The sequence below is a fragment of the Macaca fascicularis genome, chromosome 11, assembly GCF_037993035.2.
Source record: "Macaca fascicularis isolate 582-1 chromosome 11, T2T-MFA8v1.1".
In the NCBI taxonomy this organism is placed as follows: domain Eukaryota; kingdom Metazoa; phylum Chordata; class Mammalia; order Primates; family Cercopithecidae; genus Macaca; species Macaca fascicularis.
The window spans coordinates 138,898,897-138,917,575 of record NC_088385.1 but is presented as its reverse complement, the minus strand read 5'-3'; the positions used below and the strand labels follow the sequence as shown (position 1 = coordinate 138,917,575).

The following is an 18,679-nucleotide window of genomic DNA, read 5'->3' as shown; positions in this document are numbered from 1 at the left end:
GGGGCCTGTCGTCGTTCTGTGTTGAGGAGATGGTGTGGACTGTGGCAGAGCCAAGCCTGAGCCCCGCGCCAGGATGAGTGGAGCGCCTGGAAAACCTCATTTCCAGCGTGGCGTGTCTTCCTTCCGTTAACACTGAAAGTTTTACCCAACGACGCGTTTAAGTTTTTTTTTTTTCTTTTTGAGATGGGGTCTTGCTCTGTCACCCAGGGAATCCTCCCACCTCAACCTCCCAAGGAGCTGGGACTACAGGCGCACACCACCACATCCTGCTCTTTTTTTTTTTTTTTTTTTTTTTAATTTTATGGTGATGGGGTTTTGCCACGTTGTCCAGGCTGGTCTCAAACTCCTGGTCTCAAGCTATCCACCTACCTCAGCCTCACAAAGTGCTAGGATAACAGGTGTGAGCCATCATGCCTGGCCAAGTTTTGTTTTGTTTTGTTTAATTTTAAATTAAATTTTATTTTTAGAGTTGGGCTCTTGCTATGTTTCCCAGGCTGGTCTTGAATTCTTAGCTTTGAGCCATCCTCCCAGCTTGGCCGTCCTAAGCAGTGGAATTACAGTCGCGAGCCGCTGTGCCTGACCTCACTGAGGTTTTTTATCATAGAACAATAACAAACGCGCCGTGCCCATAGTTCTGTATCTAGTGAATGCTGTTGCTAGGACTTGCTCCTGGTTAGTTTGGCCTCAGATACTGTATTTTTCCATGTTTCTACGTTGAGCCTGGCCTTGTGTGACTTGTGTGAAACATCCACTTCTCCACCCTCTTTGTTCTCTGCCAGTGGTAATTTCTTGAGTCATTTCATTTTTGCTGCAGGAAATCAGGTTTTTTTTGTTTTGTTTTGTTTTTTCAGATGGAGTCTTGCTCTGTTGCCCAGGCTGGAGGGCAGCGGCGCAATCTCGGCTGACTACAATCTCCCTCTCCCGGGTTCAAGCGATTCTCCTGCCTCAGCCTCCTGAGTAGCTGGGATTACAGGTGCCCACCACCACACCTGGCTAATTTTGGTATTTTTAGTAGAGACAGGGTTTCACCATGTTGGCCAGGCTGGTCTCGAACTCCTAATGTCAGGTGATCCGCCCACCTTGGCCTCCCAAAGTGCTGAGATGACAGGCGTGAGCTGCCACACCCGGCAGGAAATCAGGTTTTAAGGGACTTGCCTATGAGTGAGTGTGATGGCTGGAGCCTCTCAACACTGCAGATCGCTGTAAATGAAGAGTGTGGAATGATGGATCTCTACGGTTCACGTGGGCCATCAGACTGATAAGCTGTACATAATCTGTAGGATATTCACATTAATATATTTACATAAATATAACTTTAAAGAAGATTTACTATAACAGCTAAAATTATGACTAATGATATTAGATTTTAAGTTTTATACAATTTTGAAACATTATTTATTTATTTTTGAGACGGAGTCTCACTCTGTCGCCCAGGCTGGAGTGCAGTGGCGCGATCTCGGTTCACTGCAACCTCCGCCTCCTGGGTTAAAGTGATTCTCCTAACTCAGTCTCCTGAATAGCCAGGATTACAGGCGTGTGCCACCACGCCTGGCTAATTTTTGTATTTTTAGTAGAGATGGGGTTTCACCATGTTGGCCAGGCTGGTCTTGAACTCCTGACCTCAAGTGATCCGCCCGCTTCAGCCTCCCCAAATGCTGGGATTACAGGTGTGAGCCCCCACGCCCAGCCATGAAACATTTGTATTAATAACATAACTAACTGAAAGAACGTCTAATGTAATTTATTATTTGATAGTGTCTCTCACATAATTTACTAAATAAGCCTAGTCATTTAATGCCTCAACAAAATGAGAGATAAGTTTTTAAGGCTCTCCTAGGGCCCAACTAGAAAATCCCAAAGTTAAGCCTAGGTCAGAAAAACTTAATTTAGAATTTTGTTCTTGGAGAAGCTGCTAAAGATGTTAAAAGGTTTAAAACAATTGAACGAAAGGTGATCATAGGTCACTGTGAAATAATAGTCGTTTGTTTCACTGAAGTGATAATCAAAAGACTTTGAAAGCAAGACAGAGATAGTTACACAGCACTGGCTGCGGCAGCACAGACGCTAAAATTGGAGTGACACAGAGGAGTTAGCAGGGCCCTTGTGCAAGGATGACATGCAAATTCGTGAAGCCTTCCATATTTTTAAAATAATAAAATTATAAATATTAAAAAATTATTTTTTGGCCAAGTGTGGAGGCTCATGCCTGTAATCCCAGCACTTTGGGAGGCCGAGGGGGGCGGATCACCTGAGGTCAGGAGTTTGAGACCAGCCTGGGCAACATGGCAAAACCTGGTCTCTACCAAAAAATACAAAAATTAGCCGGGTGTGGTGGCGCCTGTAATCCCAGCTACTCGGGAGGCTGAGGCAGGAGAATCGCTTGAACCCAGGAGGCAGAGGTTGCAGTGAGCAGAGATGGTGCCACTCCACTCCAGCTGGGGCAACAGAGCGAGATTCCATCTCAAAAAAAAAAAAAAACCCACCATTTCAGGGTGTACACTTCCATGCATTTAGGACATTTACAAAGTTGTGCGGGCCGGGCGCGGTGGCTCAAGCCTGTAATCCCAGCACTTTGGGAGGCCGAGACGGGCAGATCACGAGGTCAGGAGATCGAGACCATCCTGGCTAACACGGTGAAACCCCGTCTCTACTAAAAAATACAAAAAACTAGCCGGGCATGGTGGCGGCGCCTGTAGTCTCAGCTACTCGGGAGGCTGAGGCAGGAGAATGGCGTGAACCCAGGAGGCGGAGCTTGCAGTGAGCTGAGATCGCGCCTCTGCACTCCAGCCTGGGCGACAGCGAGACTCCATCTCAAAAAAAAAAAAAAAAAAAAAAACAAAAGTTGTGCAGATGCCACCTTGTGAATGTCCTAAACTCCACCACATTCCAGCCTGGGCAATAGAGCCAAGCCTTGTCTTACAAAAAAAAAAAAAAAAAAAAAAAAAAGTTTTTTTTAAAAAGGTTACATGGATGTAACCTTTATTTATTTTTATTCATTTTTTTTGAGACAGGGTCTCAATCTGTTGTTGCTCAGGCTAGAATGCAGTGCTGCAATCTCGGCTCACTGCAACCTCCACCTCTTGGGCTCAGGTGATCCTCCCACCTCAGCCTCCCAAGTAGCTCTGCACCACCGCACCTGGCTAATTTTTTGTTTATTTTTTGTAGAGATGGAGTCTCACTATGTTGCCCAGGCTGGTCTCAAACTCCAAGGTTCAAGCAATCTTCCTGCCTCAGCCTCCCAAAGTGCTGGGTTTACAAGTGTGAGCTACCACATCCACTCCTCTTTCTTATAATAATTACAAAAAATATTGACTGGAATGCTAAAGCTGTGAGTTTTATCTCAAACCCATTAGAAAAGTTAGCAGATTCAAAGTAAGCAGAAAAAAAATAGAGAACTTAGAAGGCTCTCCACATTAGCTCTATAGTTGAAGGCTTTTTCTTTTTTGAAAAGACTGTTTGAATAATGATAATGTGAGCTCTTAATTTTTCTTGATGTAATTTGTCCACCAGTTAAAAAAATGTTCATGAGAATAGGCTATAATATGTAGGTGGCTGGAGTCCCAGAAAACTTGGCATGTCTTAATATTTAAGAATCCCATTCTGTTTCTTATTAATATCTTTAGAGCAAAGAAAATTCTGTAAATCCTGTCAGAGAATGTTAGGAGTTCGACCAGTGTTTTCAGATGGTGGTGACTGGCCTAGCAGCTTTAAAAAAGTTTTTTCTTTGTATCTCCTAGTACGTATTTTTTCCAATTATGAATTCAATGTGAAACCCAGTGGTTTTTAATTAGCCACCCTGTGTCCACCGTTTAGAATGTTTATTTTTGTTCTTGGAAGATTTTTAGAAACAAAAAAGGGAAAATGGCCAAATCATGCGTGTGACCAAACTATAATCAGGATTTGCAAAAAAATTTTGACCCAGGCATGTAGATCCAATGAAACATTCAGCTAGGAGCAGTGATCAACAGTGAGTTTACCAGAAAGACATACCTCCAGACAGAATCTGAGTTCTGTCAAGAAAGTCACTTGTTTTTCTGTTTTGATCCTAGGAGGAATGTAAGGGCTTTTATTAAGGCAACCTTATAACCAAACCAAATCCTGAATAAAGTGGAGAGCTTCTACCTAAAAAGAGGGAGGCCTGGCCTGAGAGAAGATTCAGCAGGGCAGAAAAGGCAAGAGGCAGGAGTTAGCAGCTCAGGTGGGAATCGCCGGTTCTAAGAGCCACGGTTTCCTTCCAACAGTGACTGCTTTTCAGGTCCCACTTCTGACACCATTTATCTCAACTGAAGTATCAGGGAGAGGCTCTTTAAAAGAAAATTATATATATATATGTGTGTGTGTGTGTGTGTGTGTGTGTATATATATATGTGTATGTATGTGTGTATATATATATATATTTTTGAGATGGAGTTTCATTCTTGTTGCCCAGGCTGGAGTGCAGTGCTTTGATCTCAGCTCACTGCAACCTCTGCTTCCTGGGTTCAAGAGATTCTCCTGCCTCAGCTTCCCGAGTAGCTGGCATTACAGGCATGCACCACCATGCCCAGCTAGTTTCGTATTTTTAGTAAAGATGGGTTTCTCCATGTTGGTCAGGCTGGTCTTGAACTCCCGACCTCAGGTGATCCACCCACCTTGGCCTCCCAGAGTGCTGGGATTACAGGCGTGAGCCACTGTGCCCGGCAAGAAAATGGTATTCATTTGGGAATGGGGAATTGCAGTGGGAATACGTGTGCCATAGTGAACTATGTGCATTACTGGGGGTGAGGGCTGGGGGTGAAAGAAGATGAAGCCTTTACAGAATGAATGAGGAAGATGACATAATTGTTTTGAGATCATTCTATTTGACTGACTGGGCACAGTGGCTCACACCTGTAATCCCAGCACTTTGGAAGGTCGAGGCAGGCGGATCACCAGAGGTCGGGAGTTTGAGACCAGCCTGACCAACATGGAGAAACCCGTCTCTACTAAAAAATACAAAATTCACTAGGTGTGGTGGTGCAGGTGCCTGTAATCCCAGCTATTTGGGAGGCAGAGGCAGGAGAATCGCTTGAACCTGGGAGGTGGGGGTTTCGATGAGCCAAGATTGCACCATTGCACTCCAGCCTGGAAGACAAGAGCAAAAATCCATCTCAAAAAAAAAATCAAAAATTTATCTTTGGCTACAAAGATCAGTAACAAAGGCAATGCCAGTTCAAGGTTAGACAGGCAGTTTCTGGGTAGAGGTTTTCACGGTAGCTTTTGTGTAGGTTTCAATGGCCTTTGTGCAATGTTGTGTTTTTTTGCATTTTTATTTTTTCATTTTTTTTTTGAGACAGAGTCTCGCTCTATCACCCAGGCTGGAGTGCAGTGGCGTGATCTTGGCTCACTGCAAGCTCCGCCTCCCGGGTTCACGCCATTCTCCTGCCTCAGCCTCCCAAGTAGCTGGGACTACAGGCGCCCGCCACCTCGCCTGGCTAGTTTTTTTGTATTTTTTAGTAGAGACGGGGTTTCACTGTGTCAGCCAGGATGGTCTCGATCTCCTGACCTCGTGATCCGCCCGTCTCGGCCTCCCAAAGTGCTGGGATTACAGGCTTGAGCCACCGCGCCTGGCCTCTTTTTGTTTTTTCATGAGTCCGTATGAGTCCATTTTTGCAGTCTTTTCTGATCGTTTTGTTTTCAGGCATTGATGTGTGAGAGCCTTTCTCTTCAGGGCCTTCCTCAGGCCTGTTTGTCAGGGCGTTTTGTTTTATTTTGTTTTTTAAAACAGAAGTGATTCTGACAACTTTCATGAAATCAAGACCTGGGCACTAGGTTTGTTCATTGCTGCTTGGGCCTCATTGGTCAGTGAAAGAAACGTGTGTGTACGAAGCCCTGCACATACACAAACACAAATATTTTCCTATGCAACCTTACCTGTAGCTGTGTTCAGCTGCATGAGTTCACACTGACATCTCCAACCCTCGTCCATCGCCACATGCACCACGCCAGCCTCTCCCCTTGCTCACCCTGGGAGTCGCCTTGTCCCTCTCTCTTGCTCTCCCTCTTCCCAACCGTGGAGCCCAGGACGCAGCCTCCTCAGTCCCTCTGGGGCCTCCCGCGGCTCTGTGCACTCTGGCGCAGGCCCCCTTGCTGTGGACTTGACTCTCTACTTTCAGCCTCCCCACCCTACTCTCCCCAAAGCACATTCTGAGAGCTCTCTGAAGCACATGGAGGCCTGAGGCTGAGCCCTCTTTTGCGTCCCTTTCTTCCCAGGATACTGCTTGGGGAAAGGACATGCTCGGGACCCATCTGTCAGCTGAATGGAGGTCGGGTGGTGCAGGGCTGGCATCCAGAGGGCACTTCCTCTGCATGTATGCTGAGCCCCTGTGAGGTGCCAGGCTCTCTGCTTCCTGGGAGCTGGGGCCAAACTCCGAAGAAAGCAGAGCTGCCACCCTCCAGAAGCTGGTGGGTCCTGGGTGGTGGTGGCCAAAAGGGACACTGGCTACTGCAAGCTTGTTTCTGCTTTTGCACAATTTTTTTTTTTTTTTGAGATGCAATCTCACTCTTTGCCAAGGCTGGAGTGCAGGGGTGCAGTCTTGGCTCACCACAACCTCCGCCCACGGGTTCAAGTGATTCTCCTGCCTCAGCCTCCCAAGTAGCTGGGATTACAGCCGCCCACCACTATGCCCAGCTAATTTTTGTATTTTTAGTAGAGGCGGGGTTTCACTATGTTGGCCAGGTTGGTCTCAAACTCCTGACCTCAGGTGATTTCGCCTGCCTTGGCCTCCCAAAGTGTTGGGATTACAGGCGTGAGCCACCGCACCCAGCTGCACAATTTTTCAAGAGCTGGCAGGACCTGCTGTACTCAGAAAGAAACCTGGGTTATTTCCAGGTTAGTAGAGGCATCAGCTGGCCTTGTTTCCATGGTAGTCTAGCAACCCACGGCAGAATCTGTCCAAGGGGAAGACAGAGGTGGCTCAGCTCTGCAGTATTTGAGATCTGAACCAACGAAAAATCGTCGGCAGTGCTTTCTCAAATTCTTTTTCAACATTTGACTTTCATGTTTCCCTAAGCTGCCCCCGCTGAATAGCTAATGAACTTGTAATTAAAGCAACTTTTCACATGGTGAAAAGCCGCATTCCAGCACCCGTGGCTCGGGCTCTCAGTCCGGGGCTGGAACCCAGCCCGGCGCAGCAGGTGTGCAATCCCGGACCCTCATGTTTATCGAGTGGGTAGAACGGCTGCCCTCCAGGACCCCGCCCCTGTGCACCTTCTTGTGGGAACACCTTCCTGGGGGCGGACCTGGCCCACGAGGTGCACCAGGGTGCTGGCCGCTTTCAGCCGGGGGATGAGTGGCCGTATCGCGCTCAGTGGAAGCCCAGTTCCCTGCACTGTGGATTGCGAAAGGAGTTGAAGAAAGGCGGAGGCAGCCTGGGCCTCGTGCTGCACCGGCGCTGGGAGGGTCGTCCATGCGCCACCCCGGCTCTGGGACCCTCTGGAGCGGCCGGGGCCCAGCGCCCCCTGCCCTGGGGGAACCGCCCGCTGCCTGGCGTGATTCCCGTGGTTGGGGCGGAGAGTTGGCGTCTGCTGTTCACCGGAAAGGAGCCGAACGCAGCGTTTAGTCTCCAGTCAAAACGGAGCAGCGGCGAGACAGCGCGGGGGGCGCCAGCAACCGGGGGGGGGGCCTGGTTCTCCGGCCGCTCCCTGCAGCTGAGGAAACTGAGGCTGAAGAGGCCCGGGCGGGGCGTCCCTGCCCGCCCCACACTCCGCCCGCAGCGCCTTCCGCTCCTTCTGTTCCGGGTCCCAGCGGGGCGCGCTTTGCCCTGGAGAGGGTTCTGTCGTCTGTCTGGGTTGAGTAACGTTTCCAAGACGCCAACAGTTCAAAGATCTAATACAAATGTCTCCCTTTTTTTTTTTTTTGAGACAGGGTTTCACTGTCGCCCAGGCTGGAGTGCAGTGGCGCGATCTCGGCTCACTGCAACCTCCACCTCCCGGGTTCAAGTGATTCTCCTGCCTCAGCCTCCCGTGTAGCTGGGACTACAGGCGTCCACCATCATGCCCAGCTAATTTTTTGTATTTTAAGTAGAGTCGCGGTTTCACCATATTGGCCAGGCTGGTCTTGAACTCCTGACCTCAGGCGATCCATCCACCTCGGCCTCCCGAAGTGCTGGGATTACAGGCGTGAGCCACCGTGCCCAGCCACAAAAGTCTCTTTAAAAAGTTTATCCGGCCGGGCACGGTGGCTCACGCCTGTAATCCCAGCACTTTGGGAGGCCGAGACGGGCGGATCACGAGGTCAGGAGATCGAGACCATCCTGGTGAACACGGTGAAACCCCGTCTCTACTAAAAAATACAAAAAACTAGCCGGGCGAGGTGGCGGCGCCTGTGGTCCCAGCTACTCGGGAGGCTGAGGCAGGAGAATGGCGGGAACCCGGGAGGCGGAGCTTGCAGTGAGCCGAGATCGCGCCACTCACTCCAGCCTGGGCGACAGAGTGAAGACTCCGCCTCAAAAAAAAAAAAAAAAAAAAAAAAAAGTTTATTTAGGTCCGGGCGCGGTGGTGCTTGCCTGTAATCCCAGCACTTTGGGAAGCCGAGGTGGGCGGATTACTTCAGGTCAGGAGTTGGAGACCAGCTTGGTTAATATGGTGAAACCCCATCTCTATTAAAAGTACAAAAAAAAAAAAAAAAAAAAAAAAAAAAAAAAATTAGCTGGGCGTGGGGCACGCGCCTGTAATCCCAGCTTCTCTGTCCCGAGGCTGAGGCGCCAGAATTGCTGGAAACTGGGAGCCAAAACTGCACCACTGTACTCCAGCCTGGGCAACAGAGTGAGACTCCATCTCAAAAAAAGAAAAAAGAAAAAGTTTATTTAGGCCGTTTGGTGGCTCACGCCTGTAATCCCATCACTTTGGGAGGCCGAGGTGAGTGGATCACTTGAGACCAGGAGTTCGAGACCAGCCTGGTCAACACAGTGAAACCCCCATCTCTACCAAAAAATGCAAAAATTAGTGGGATGTGGTGGTGTGTGCCTGTAGTCCCCAGGAGGCTGAGGCAGGAGAATCGCTCGAACCTGGGAGGTGGAGGTTGCAGTGAGCTGAGATCGTGCCATTGCACTCCAGCCTGCGCATCAAGAGCAAGAAACTCTGTCTCAAAAAAAAAAAAAAAAAAAAAAAAAAAAAAAAAAAAAAAAAAGTTTTTCAGTGTATTCACAGATTTGTGCAACCATCACCAGCCTGTTTTAGAATATTTTTAGCACTTCAAAAAGAACCTTACAGCCATTAGCAGTCACTCCTTATTTCTCCCCAATCCCCCCAGCCCTAGGCAACCACTACTGCTTGTGGATGTACCTATTCTGGACATTTCACATAAATGGGATCTTAGGTAGATGCCGAGCAGTGGGATTGCCAGGTTGCATGTTCAGCCTTTTGAGGAAGAGCCGGACTGTTTTCCAAAGTGCTGTACCATTTTACATCCCACCTGCAGTGTGTGAGCGTTCCAATTTCTCCAACACCCCCTACTCTTGCCAGCACCTGTGCTGTCTTCTTGATCCAGCTGTCCTAACCGGTGTGTGGTGGCGCCTCACTGCGATTTGCGTTGCCCTTCCCTGATGGCTAATGGTGTTGAGCCTCTTTTCCTGTGCTGACTAGCATCTGTATCTGTTATGTGGAGGAATGTCTATTCAGATCTTTTGACCATTTTTTAATTGGGTTATTTTCTTTTTATTATTGAATTGTAAGAGTTCCTTACATATGCTGGATACAAATCCCTTACCAGACACGCGATTTGCAGTTTTCCTTCCATTCTGTGAGCTTTTCACTTGATGGTGTCCTTTGACGCACAAAAGTTGTACGTTTTGATGAAGTCCAGTCTGTCATTTTTTCTCTCGTTGGTCGTGCTTCTGTGGTCCTGTTGAAGACACCACGGCCACCACAGTCGCAAAGGTTTAGCTTCTAACGCTGGTCGGCAGTTTCCACTCTTACCTGTTGGCCTCTGAGCCAGTTTGAGTTCACATTTGCACATGGTGTGAGGGAAGGATCCAGCTTCGTTCTTTGCACGTGGACACATGCCTTTCCCAGCAGCGCTTGTTGAAATGAGCACTTTTTTTTTTTTTTGTTGAGACAGAGTCTCGCTTTGTCGCCCAGACTGGAGTGCAGTGGCCGGGTCTCAGCTCACTGCAAGCTCCGCCTCCCGGGTTCACGCCATTCTCCTGCCTCAGCCTCCCGAGTAGCTGGGACTACAGACGCCCGCCACCTCGCTCGGCTAGGTTTTTGTATTTTTTAGTAGAGACGGGGTTTCACCGTGTTAGCCAGGATGGTCTCGATCTCCTGACCTTGTGATCCGCCCGTCTCGGCCTCCCAAAGTGCTGGGATTACAGGCTTGAGCCACCGCGCCCGGCCTAAATGAGCACTTTTTTGTCCCCTGAATTGTCTCAGCTTTCAGTTCTGCCCCATCAGTTAGCTCTGCATGGTCCGGGTCCCTGCGCCGTCCAGTAAGTTTTCCAACTCTGAATTGTGAGTCTTCCAACTTTGTTCTTTTTCATGAGTGTTTTGGCTATTCTGGGTACAAATGCTTTTATTTATTTATTTTTTTGAGACGGAGTCTTGCTGTATCACCCAGGCTGGAGTACAGTGGTGTGATCTCTGCTCACTGCAAGCTCTGCCTCCTGGGTTGAAACGATTCTCCTGCCTCAGCCTCCTGAGTACCTGGGATTACAGGAGTGAGCCACTGCACCTGGCCAGGTTATACATTTTAAATTTTGAAACAAATTTATTTTAAAAAATTTGTGAAAAAGAATATTTTGTGATATGTAAAAATTCTATGAAATTCAGATCTCAGGGTTCACACATAAAATTTTATTGGAACACAGCCACACCTGCTCATTTACATATAGTCTCTGGCTGCTTTTATGCAACATCAGAGTTGAATAACAGAAACTGGATGCTCTGCAAATACTAAGATGTTTACCATCTGGCTTTTGCTGAACGTTTGCTTATGCTAAAGATGTTTGTGCAGATATGAGAAATGACTTAGGTACAAGGCTTTTAGAGTAGTGTTATTTGTAGCAGCAGGATCAGAGACAACCCAAATGTGCTCCAGAAGAGGACTGGTTAATCAGCAATGCGCCATTTATAAAATGGAATATTATACAGCTATGAAAAGAATGTAGAACTTCCCCAGCCCAGAGGCATCCAGGGAGACAGGACTCGATACAAGGTTGGAACCCGGATGGGATCCTGGGACAAAAGAAGGACATTAGGGAAACAAAGGGAATCTGAAGTATGGACTTTCAATAATAATAATGTATCAATATTGGTTCATTGATTATAACAAATGTACCATCCTAATGTAAGGTGTTGCCAGGAGCGGTGGCTCACGCCTGTAATCCCAGCACTTTGGGAGGCTGAGGCGGACGGATCACGAGGTCAGGAGATCGAGACCATCCTGGCTAACCTGGTGAAATGCCGTCTCTACTAAAAATACAAAAATTAGCCAGGTGTGGCGGTGTGCGCCTGTAGTCCCAGCTGCTGGGGAGGCTGAGGTAGGAGAATGGCGTGAACCCAGGAGGTGGAGCTTGCAGTGAGCTGAGATCCCGCCAGTGCGCTCCAGCCTGGGCAACAGAGTGAGACACTATCTCAAAAAAAAAAAAAAAAAAGTTTATTATTCTTTGGGTGGCCAAGGCGGGCAGATCACTTGAGGTCAGGAATTCGAGACCAGCCTGGCCAACATGGTGAACAAAAATATAAAAATTAGCTGGGCGTGGTGATGCATGCCTGTAGTCCCAGCTACTCAAGAGGCTAAGGCAAGAGAATCGCTTGAACCCAGGAGGCAGAGATTGCAGTGAGCCGAGATCGCACCACTGCACTCCAGCCTGGGCGACAAAGTGAGACTCTATCTCTTTTTTTTTTTTTTTGAGATGGAGTCTCGCTCTGCCGCCCAGGCTGGAGTGCAGTGGCCAGATCTCAGCTCACTGCAAGCTCCGCCTCCCGGGTTCACGCCATTCTCCTGCCTCAGCCTCCCGAGTAGCTGGGACTACAGGCGCCCGCCACCTCGCTCGGCTAGTTTTCTGTATTTTTTAGTAGAGACGGGGTTTCACCGTGTTAGCCAGGATGGTCTCGATCTCCTGACCTCGTGATCCGCCCGTCTCGGCCTCCCAAAGTGCTGGGATTACAGGCTTGAGCCACCGCGCCCGGCCGAGACTCCATCTCAAAAAAAAAAAAAAAAAAAAAAAAGAAAAGAAAAGAAAAGAAAAAAGAGTTTATTATTTAAAAAATAGGGAAGCTCTTTATGTTCGGATAAGGAAATGACTCCGAGACATACAGTAACCGCAAAAGCAAGATGATGCTGGCACAGAATAGAAATGATACACACTTTCTGTGTATAAAGATGTGTATTGGGGCTGGAGGGGGAGAATATATTTGCATATTTGCTTGTATTTATACAAAGAAACTTGGAAAGATTCACAAGAAATTCCTATGTAGCCACGTGAGTGAATCACGTATTCGGACAAATAAAACCCCAAATGTTGGCCGTGAGGTGGAAGTTCTCAGCATTCCTAGCGATGCCTGCTCCTCAAAGGCCTGCCCGGCCTCCTCAGCTCCTCGTTCCCAAGCCCTTTCCCGGCCTCGCCCCGCTCTTGCTCACAACCCCCAGTGCCTGTCTGGCTCCCGGAATCTGGCAGAGCAACCCAGCCCTCTCAGCTTGCATTAGGGCTCAGAGAGCTGAACGATCCAGACACGGGTCACACCCAGGGACACACGGGGCAGGGATCCAAGCTGCACACCAGGACATCAAAGCAAATGACTTCTGACAAAAGCCAGCCTTACTAAACACAGGTGAAGGAGACATTCTTTGGAGAACAATTTTATTAACAGTTTAAGAACCTTAGAAGTGATACAGTAAAACTACTCTAAATCTGTCCTAAAGAAGGAAAGAATATTTTTATTGTTGTTGTTGAGACGGAGTCTTGCTCTGTTGCCCAGGGTGGAGTGCAGTGGTGCCATCTCAGCTCACTGCAACCTCTGCCTCCTGTTTCAAGCGATTCTCCTGCCTCAGCCTCCTGAATAGCTGGGATTACAGGCGTGCACCACCATGCCCAGCTAATTTTTCTATTTTTTGGTAGAGACAGGGTTTCACTGTTGCCCAGGCTGGTCTCGAACTCCTGGCCTCAAGTGATCTGCCCACCTTGGCCTTCCAAAGTGCTGGAGTTCCAGGCGAGCCACTGCGCCCGGCCCCAGAAGGACTCTTTTTAAAGGGAAAAAACTCTAATTTCACAGCAGCATCCTTGCCGATGGTAAGGCAGGAAGCTGTCTAGATGTCCAACGGCAGGAGAGTTAGGCCTGGGGAGGGTGGGGTTGCATCTCATACGGGTGAGGGGTCCAGCCAAAGTCACCCTTGGAAATCTTTTTTTTTTTTTTTTGAGACAGAGTCTCGCTTAGTCGCCCAGGCTGGAGTGCAATGGTACGATCTCGGCTCACTGCAAGCTCCGCCTCCCGGGTTCACGCCATTCTCCTGCCTCAGCCTCCCGAGTAGCTGGGACTACAGGCGCCCGCCGCCTCGCCCGGCTAATTTTTTTTGCATTTTTAGTAGAGACGGGGTTTCACCGTGTTAGCCAGGATGGTCTCGATCTCCTGACCTTGTGATCCGCCCGCCTCGGCCTCCCAAAGTGCTGGGATTACAGGCGTGAGCCACCGCGCCCGGCCGGAAATCTCTTTAATCACCCATAAAGTAGGACATTTGAGGTTTAACATGATAGTCCTTAGCCGTGATAAGACTTTTTTTTTTTTTTGAGACTGGAGTTTCACTCTGTCGCCCAGGCTGGAGTGCAATGGTGTGATCTCGGCTCACTGCAACCTCTGCCTCCCGGGTTCAAGCAATTCTCCTGCCTCAGCCTCCTGAGTAGCTGGGACTACACGTGCCCGCCATCACGCCCGGCTAATTTTTATAATTTTAATAGAGACAGAATTTCACCATGTTGCAGGTTGGTCTTGAACTCCTGGCTTCAAGTGATCCTCCTGCCTTGGCCTCCCAAAGTGCTGGGATTATAGGCATGAGCCACTGTGTGCCTGGCCCATGGTATGGAATTACTACTGTGTCATACACACAGTAATGTGTCTTGTATACACTATGCAAAGTCTAATTTTACAGGTTTTTTTTTTTTTTTTTTTTTTTTGAGACAGGGTCTCACTTTGTTGTCCAGGCTGGAGTGCAGTGGCTTATTCATGGCTCACTGCAGCCTCGACCTCCCAGGCTGACGCTATCTTCCCACCTCAGCCTCCTGAGTATGTGGGACTACAGGCGTCACCACGTCTGGCTAATTTTTGTGTTTTTTGTAGATACGGAGTCTTGCTCTGTTGCCCAGGCTGGTCTTGAACTCCTGGCCTCACGTGATCCTCCTGCCTTGGCCTCCCAAGGTGCTGGGACTGAATCACTTGTGCCTGACCCAGTATTTTGTTTTTAAAGATGGGGTCAGCTGGGCGTGGTGGTGCATGCCTGTAGTCTCAGGTACTCAGGGGACTGAGGCAGGAAAACCTCCTGAACCTAGGAGGCAGAGGTTGTAGTGACCTGAGATTCTGCTACTGCACTCCAGCCTGGGTGACAGAGGGAGACTCCAACTCAAAAAACAAAAAACAAAAAACAGATGGGGTCTCCCTGTCACCCAAGTGGCAGTACAGTGGCGTGATCGCAGCTCACTAGTCTCGACCTGCTGGGCTGAAGTGATCCTCCTGCCTCCGCCTCTCAAGTAGCTGGAACCTCAACTGCGTGCACCACATCTGGCTCCGGTATTTAGAGTGCACGTGTGCTGCTGAGTTTACCGGGGGGTCTATGCAGAGTGTGACACCACTGCACTTGTTTCCGGGGCACACTCATTTCCAGGGGACACTCATTTCCGGGGGACACTCATTTCCAGGGGACACTGGCCATCACGAATGTGACACCATTGCACTCATTTCCGGGGAACACTCATTTCCGGGGCACACTGGCCATCACGAATGTGACACCATTGCACTCATTTCCGGGGGACACTCATTTCCGGGGCACACTGGCCATCACGAATGGCCGCTCTGGAGACTGGAGTGGTTGGAGGCCGGGTGGGTGGTCTTCCTTGCTCCAGGCACTGATGCCTGCTCCCATCTATCAGGGAAGTGCCTCAACCCTTCCAGCACCAACGCACCAAACAAAAACATCACCGTTATCAGGACGTGGCAGGCCCCTCAGGATTCCCCGATGTTCCAGACGCTGGCCAAGCCTGTGTTGCCCTCGCCGACGATCCTGGCTGCTGCCGGCATAAACGTCGCCTTGACAGTGCATGGGTAAAACCACGGTCCTGCTGACGTCTGGTCCCACGTAACGATCTCCCTGCATCAAGACGCCGATGTCTGGCTCATGATCCCCGACGCTTTACAGTGGAAAATGACCCAGTGAAACAAGGAGGGTGTGTGTAAAACTTGGAGGTGCAAACCCGAGGCAAAGCAAGGTTACCTCTGCACAGAGGGCCCATCTCAGGAGCAGCGCCCAGGAGCCATGGCAAACACAAACAGCCTGAACATGCTGGTTGTGTCTGATCGAGGAAGCTAAGCAGGGTTGGGCCTGGTTAGTACTTGGATGGGAGACCAACTGGGAATACCAGGTGCTGGAGGCTTTTGGTAAAAAAACAAAACAAAACAAAAAAAACCACTACATACAAAAATTTTTCCATGTAAAAAAAACCTTAAAAAAAAAGTCAAAACAGCAATGAGAAATTGGGGCAAACATTTACAAAATAAATAATACCAGAAGGCTAAGTCCCTTAATATGTAGAGAGTGGTTATGACTGAAAAAGAAGTCCATGGCAACACACAGGCATGGATGCGGTTGAGTTCATAAAGCAACATAAACGCATTTTTAAACAGAAGAGAAACTGCGCCATTTGACTCATCACTAAAGAAATGCAAGTAAAATCAAGCCCTTTCCATCTTTCTGATTTAGCAAAGATAGAAATGTTTGCAGATGCTGCACCAGGAGGATGTGGGTAACATCTGCCTGAGGACGGTCACCACGGCTCTGCCCCGGCAGCAAAGGCCACCTGCGACCCCAAGCAGCCACTGGGGAGCCGGAACTGAACCGCAGTGCGCCGCGGCGGGAGGAAGCCAGCGTCTTCCCAGAGACGGCTTCGTGTCCAGGTGCAGGGGGCCGATGAGCGTCTGTGGGATGGACGGCTACTGCAAGCCGTGGGCGGGGGCAGGGGGCCCCGCGGGACGTCATCTCAGAAACCAACCCATGAGGAGACGCCTAGAGTGCTACATAAAGTCAGCCACCGCTTGTGAGAGGAACCAGGTATATGGGACCGTGGGGGTGGGGGTGGCAGAGGAGCCTGGCTGTGCAGGGTGCAGGCCACACGGCTTTGCTCTCTGCCTCGTCCAGGGCCTGTGGCATTTCCGAGTCGTTGTGGGCAGCTGTGGGGCCTGTGCCTATGTGTGTGCCTGGCCCCACGCACCCACCTGCTCCAGTTTGCCCTGCCTCACCTCACCCACACTGGCCTTTGTGGCAGGCAGTGTCTGGACCCCAAGTGCCATAAGGAGGAAAAAGTGTTTAATTCCCTTTCTGGGTTTTGGTAAATTGGCAGAACTGAAAATGGAACGACCTCGGCACAGCAGGGGTTTAAGTGAACGCCAGGGAGTTTCCTTCCTGTGGGGACCAAACTATCACTGTGACCTGACAAGCAGCAAATCCTCATTTCTGGTGTAAGGACCTTATGAGCCCCAACTCCAGGTGGCCGGACCCTCAGCTACACACAAATTATGTTTCCACTGGGGCGGCCAAAGGCTGCAGTGGAGTCCCGGGCATTCGCACGTCAGGAAAGGCACCAGGAGCAAGCAGCCAGCGCTTAAGGCAACACGCGGTGCTTGGCGCGAGGACGCGGTGCTCCGTGTGGTGACGCGGTGCTCGGAGCGGGGCCGCGGGGCCGCGGGGCCGGGCTGCTCCCCTGCTGTGTGCCACCGCGCAGGGAGGGCCTGTCCAGCAGCTGCAGCATGGGTGCCGGCAGGGACACACGCCCACGGGGAGCTGACGGCCTGGGAAGGGGTGTGCGGTGATCGCAGGAGGCATGGGATGGGGAAGGGAGTCCAGCGGCTGCTGTCAGAGGGCTGGGGGCCCAGGACAGGGAGGCCCAGCGCTGCCCATCTGTCCCCGCCACACCTCCATGACCACACGTATAATAGATGACAAACAGTCAAACAGACCCAGAAGCCAACCAAGGAGAGAAGGAAGAAACCACGCCAGGGTCTAGCTAGAAAAGGTGTTTCCTCCCATTTTATTTCATAATACATTTTCACAGAAACATGATATATTTACAAATATACAGGTAAGAGACTGCTGGTCAGAAATCTTAAAACTGAAAATGTCATCAAAAATTAATTTACAAAAGCCACCGAGGGTCCACGGAGGCAGCCAGGTGGATGGTGTGGCCAGCGTCTGCGTGAGCCTGCCCAGAAGCCCACGCAGCCTCCCAGCTCTGCCTCCGCTGGCCCCGTCTCAGGAGGCGCTGGTTTGCAGGTTTTTGGAAGCTGCAAGCATCGCTCTGACTTTGGCCATGAGATCCTGTGCAGGGCGAGACACAGAGGAGAACCTGTGAAGACCTGGCCAGACAATCCATGCGGTGAAGAAATTCATCAACGAGCTGGTGGTCAAGACCAAAGACAGTGCTTCTAGCACAGTGGGGGTGGCGGAGGAGCCTGGCTGTGCATGGTGCGGGCCACACGGCTTTGCCCTCGGCCTCACCCAGGGCCTGCGGCATTTTGCCTGAGATCCCTGTCCCGTGCTGGTGTCGATGACGGGAGGGACAGGGAATGAAAATTAGCAAAAGAAAATCCATGAGGCCCCTTGATGAAAGGCTGGGAGCGGGAGGGGCACGCCCACTGACCTGAGTGATTTTGCTCTGCACGGAAGAAACGATTGCTGAAGAGATCTGGGCTTCTTTTTCCTGAGAGACTCCCCTGATGCAGAGAGAGAGAGAGAGAGAGAGAGAGCGCAGAGCTTACCACCGTGTGAAGACGCTGAGCCAAGGCCAGCGAACAGCATCTCCACCTCCAAACCCCAGCTCGAGGACTGAGAAGAGCCCACTGCATCTGCTTCCAGTATCCTTTTTTTTTTTTCCCCCCAGACAAGTTTCACTCTGTCGCCCAGGCTGGAGGGCAATGGCAGGTTCTCAGCTCACTGCACCTCTGCCTCCAGGATTCAAGTGATTTTCCTGCCTCAGCCTCCCGAGTAGCTGGGATTGCAGGAGTGCGCCACCACGCCCGGCTAATTTTTGTATTTTTAGTAGAGACAGGGTTTCACCATATTGGCCAGGCTGGTCTCCAGCTCCTGACCTCAGGTGATCCACCCACCTCGGCCTCCCAAAGTGCTGGGATTATAGGCGTGAGCATATCCTTCAATAAAAACAGGCTTCATAAACATGCTGTTACACGCATCTGAAATGTGTACAAACTGCAATCTAACTAAAAAAAAATTTTCATATAAAATTACCTTAAACACAAAGGAAAAAAGAAACAAAGAAAGGAAAGATGCAGCAGAACAGTGGAGCCCTCCCAGAACCATGGCCTTGAGTGGGTGCCCTCGGCCTGTGCACGAGGCGTCTGTGTGGGGAGCCAGCACCCCTGCCCCCCAGCGATGCTCAGCCTCCCGCACTGATGTGCATTTGGCCATTATCACATTTTCAGAGACAGGGTCTCTCTCTGTCACCCA

General features: G+C 50.0%; 1 protein-coding gene and 1 non-coding gene across 6 annotated transcripts in view; one reads left to right on the top strand and one right to left on the bottom strand.

The window, feature by feature from the left end:
• Window positions 1-2,040: 2,040 nt before the first annotated feature.
• Window positions 2,041-2,146, top strand: LOC123567744 (U6 spliceosomal RNA). Its single transcript, XR_006690851.2, has one exon. It is a non-coding gene; the product is annotated as a U6 spliceosomal RNA (small nuclear RNA).
• Window positions 2,147-17,219: 15,073 nt separating this feature from the next.
• Window positions 17,220-18,679, bottom strand: part of SFSWAP (splicing factor SWAP) — a 94,194-nt gene continuing 92,734 nt past the window's right edge. For all 5 annotated transcript variants that reach the window (XM_005572640.4, XM_005572641.4, XM_005572642.4 and 2 more), the window contains 2 exons: window positions 17,856-17,928; window positions 17,220-17,533 (listed from right to left, as the gene is read on the bottom strand). In XM_005572640.4, the coding sequence (XP_005572697.3) occupies window positions 17,468-17,533; window positions 17,856-17,928 (139 nt within the window). In that variant the 3' untranslated portion in view covers window positions 17,220-17,467. The remainder of the gene's footprint in view (window positions 17,534-17,855; window positions 17,929-18,679) is intronic.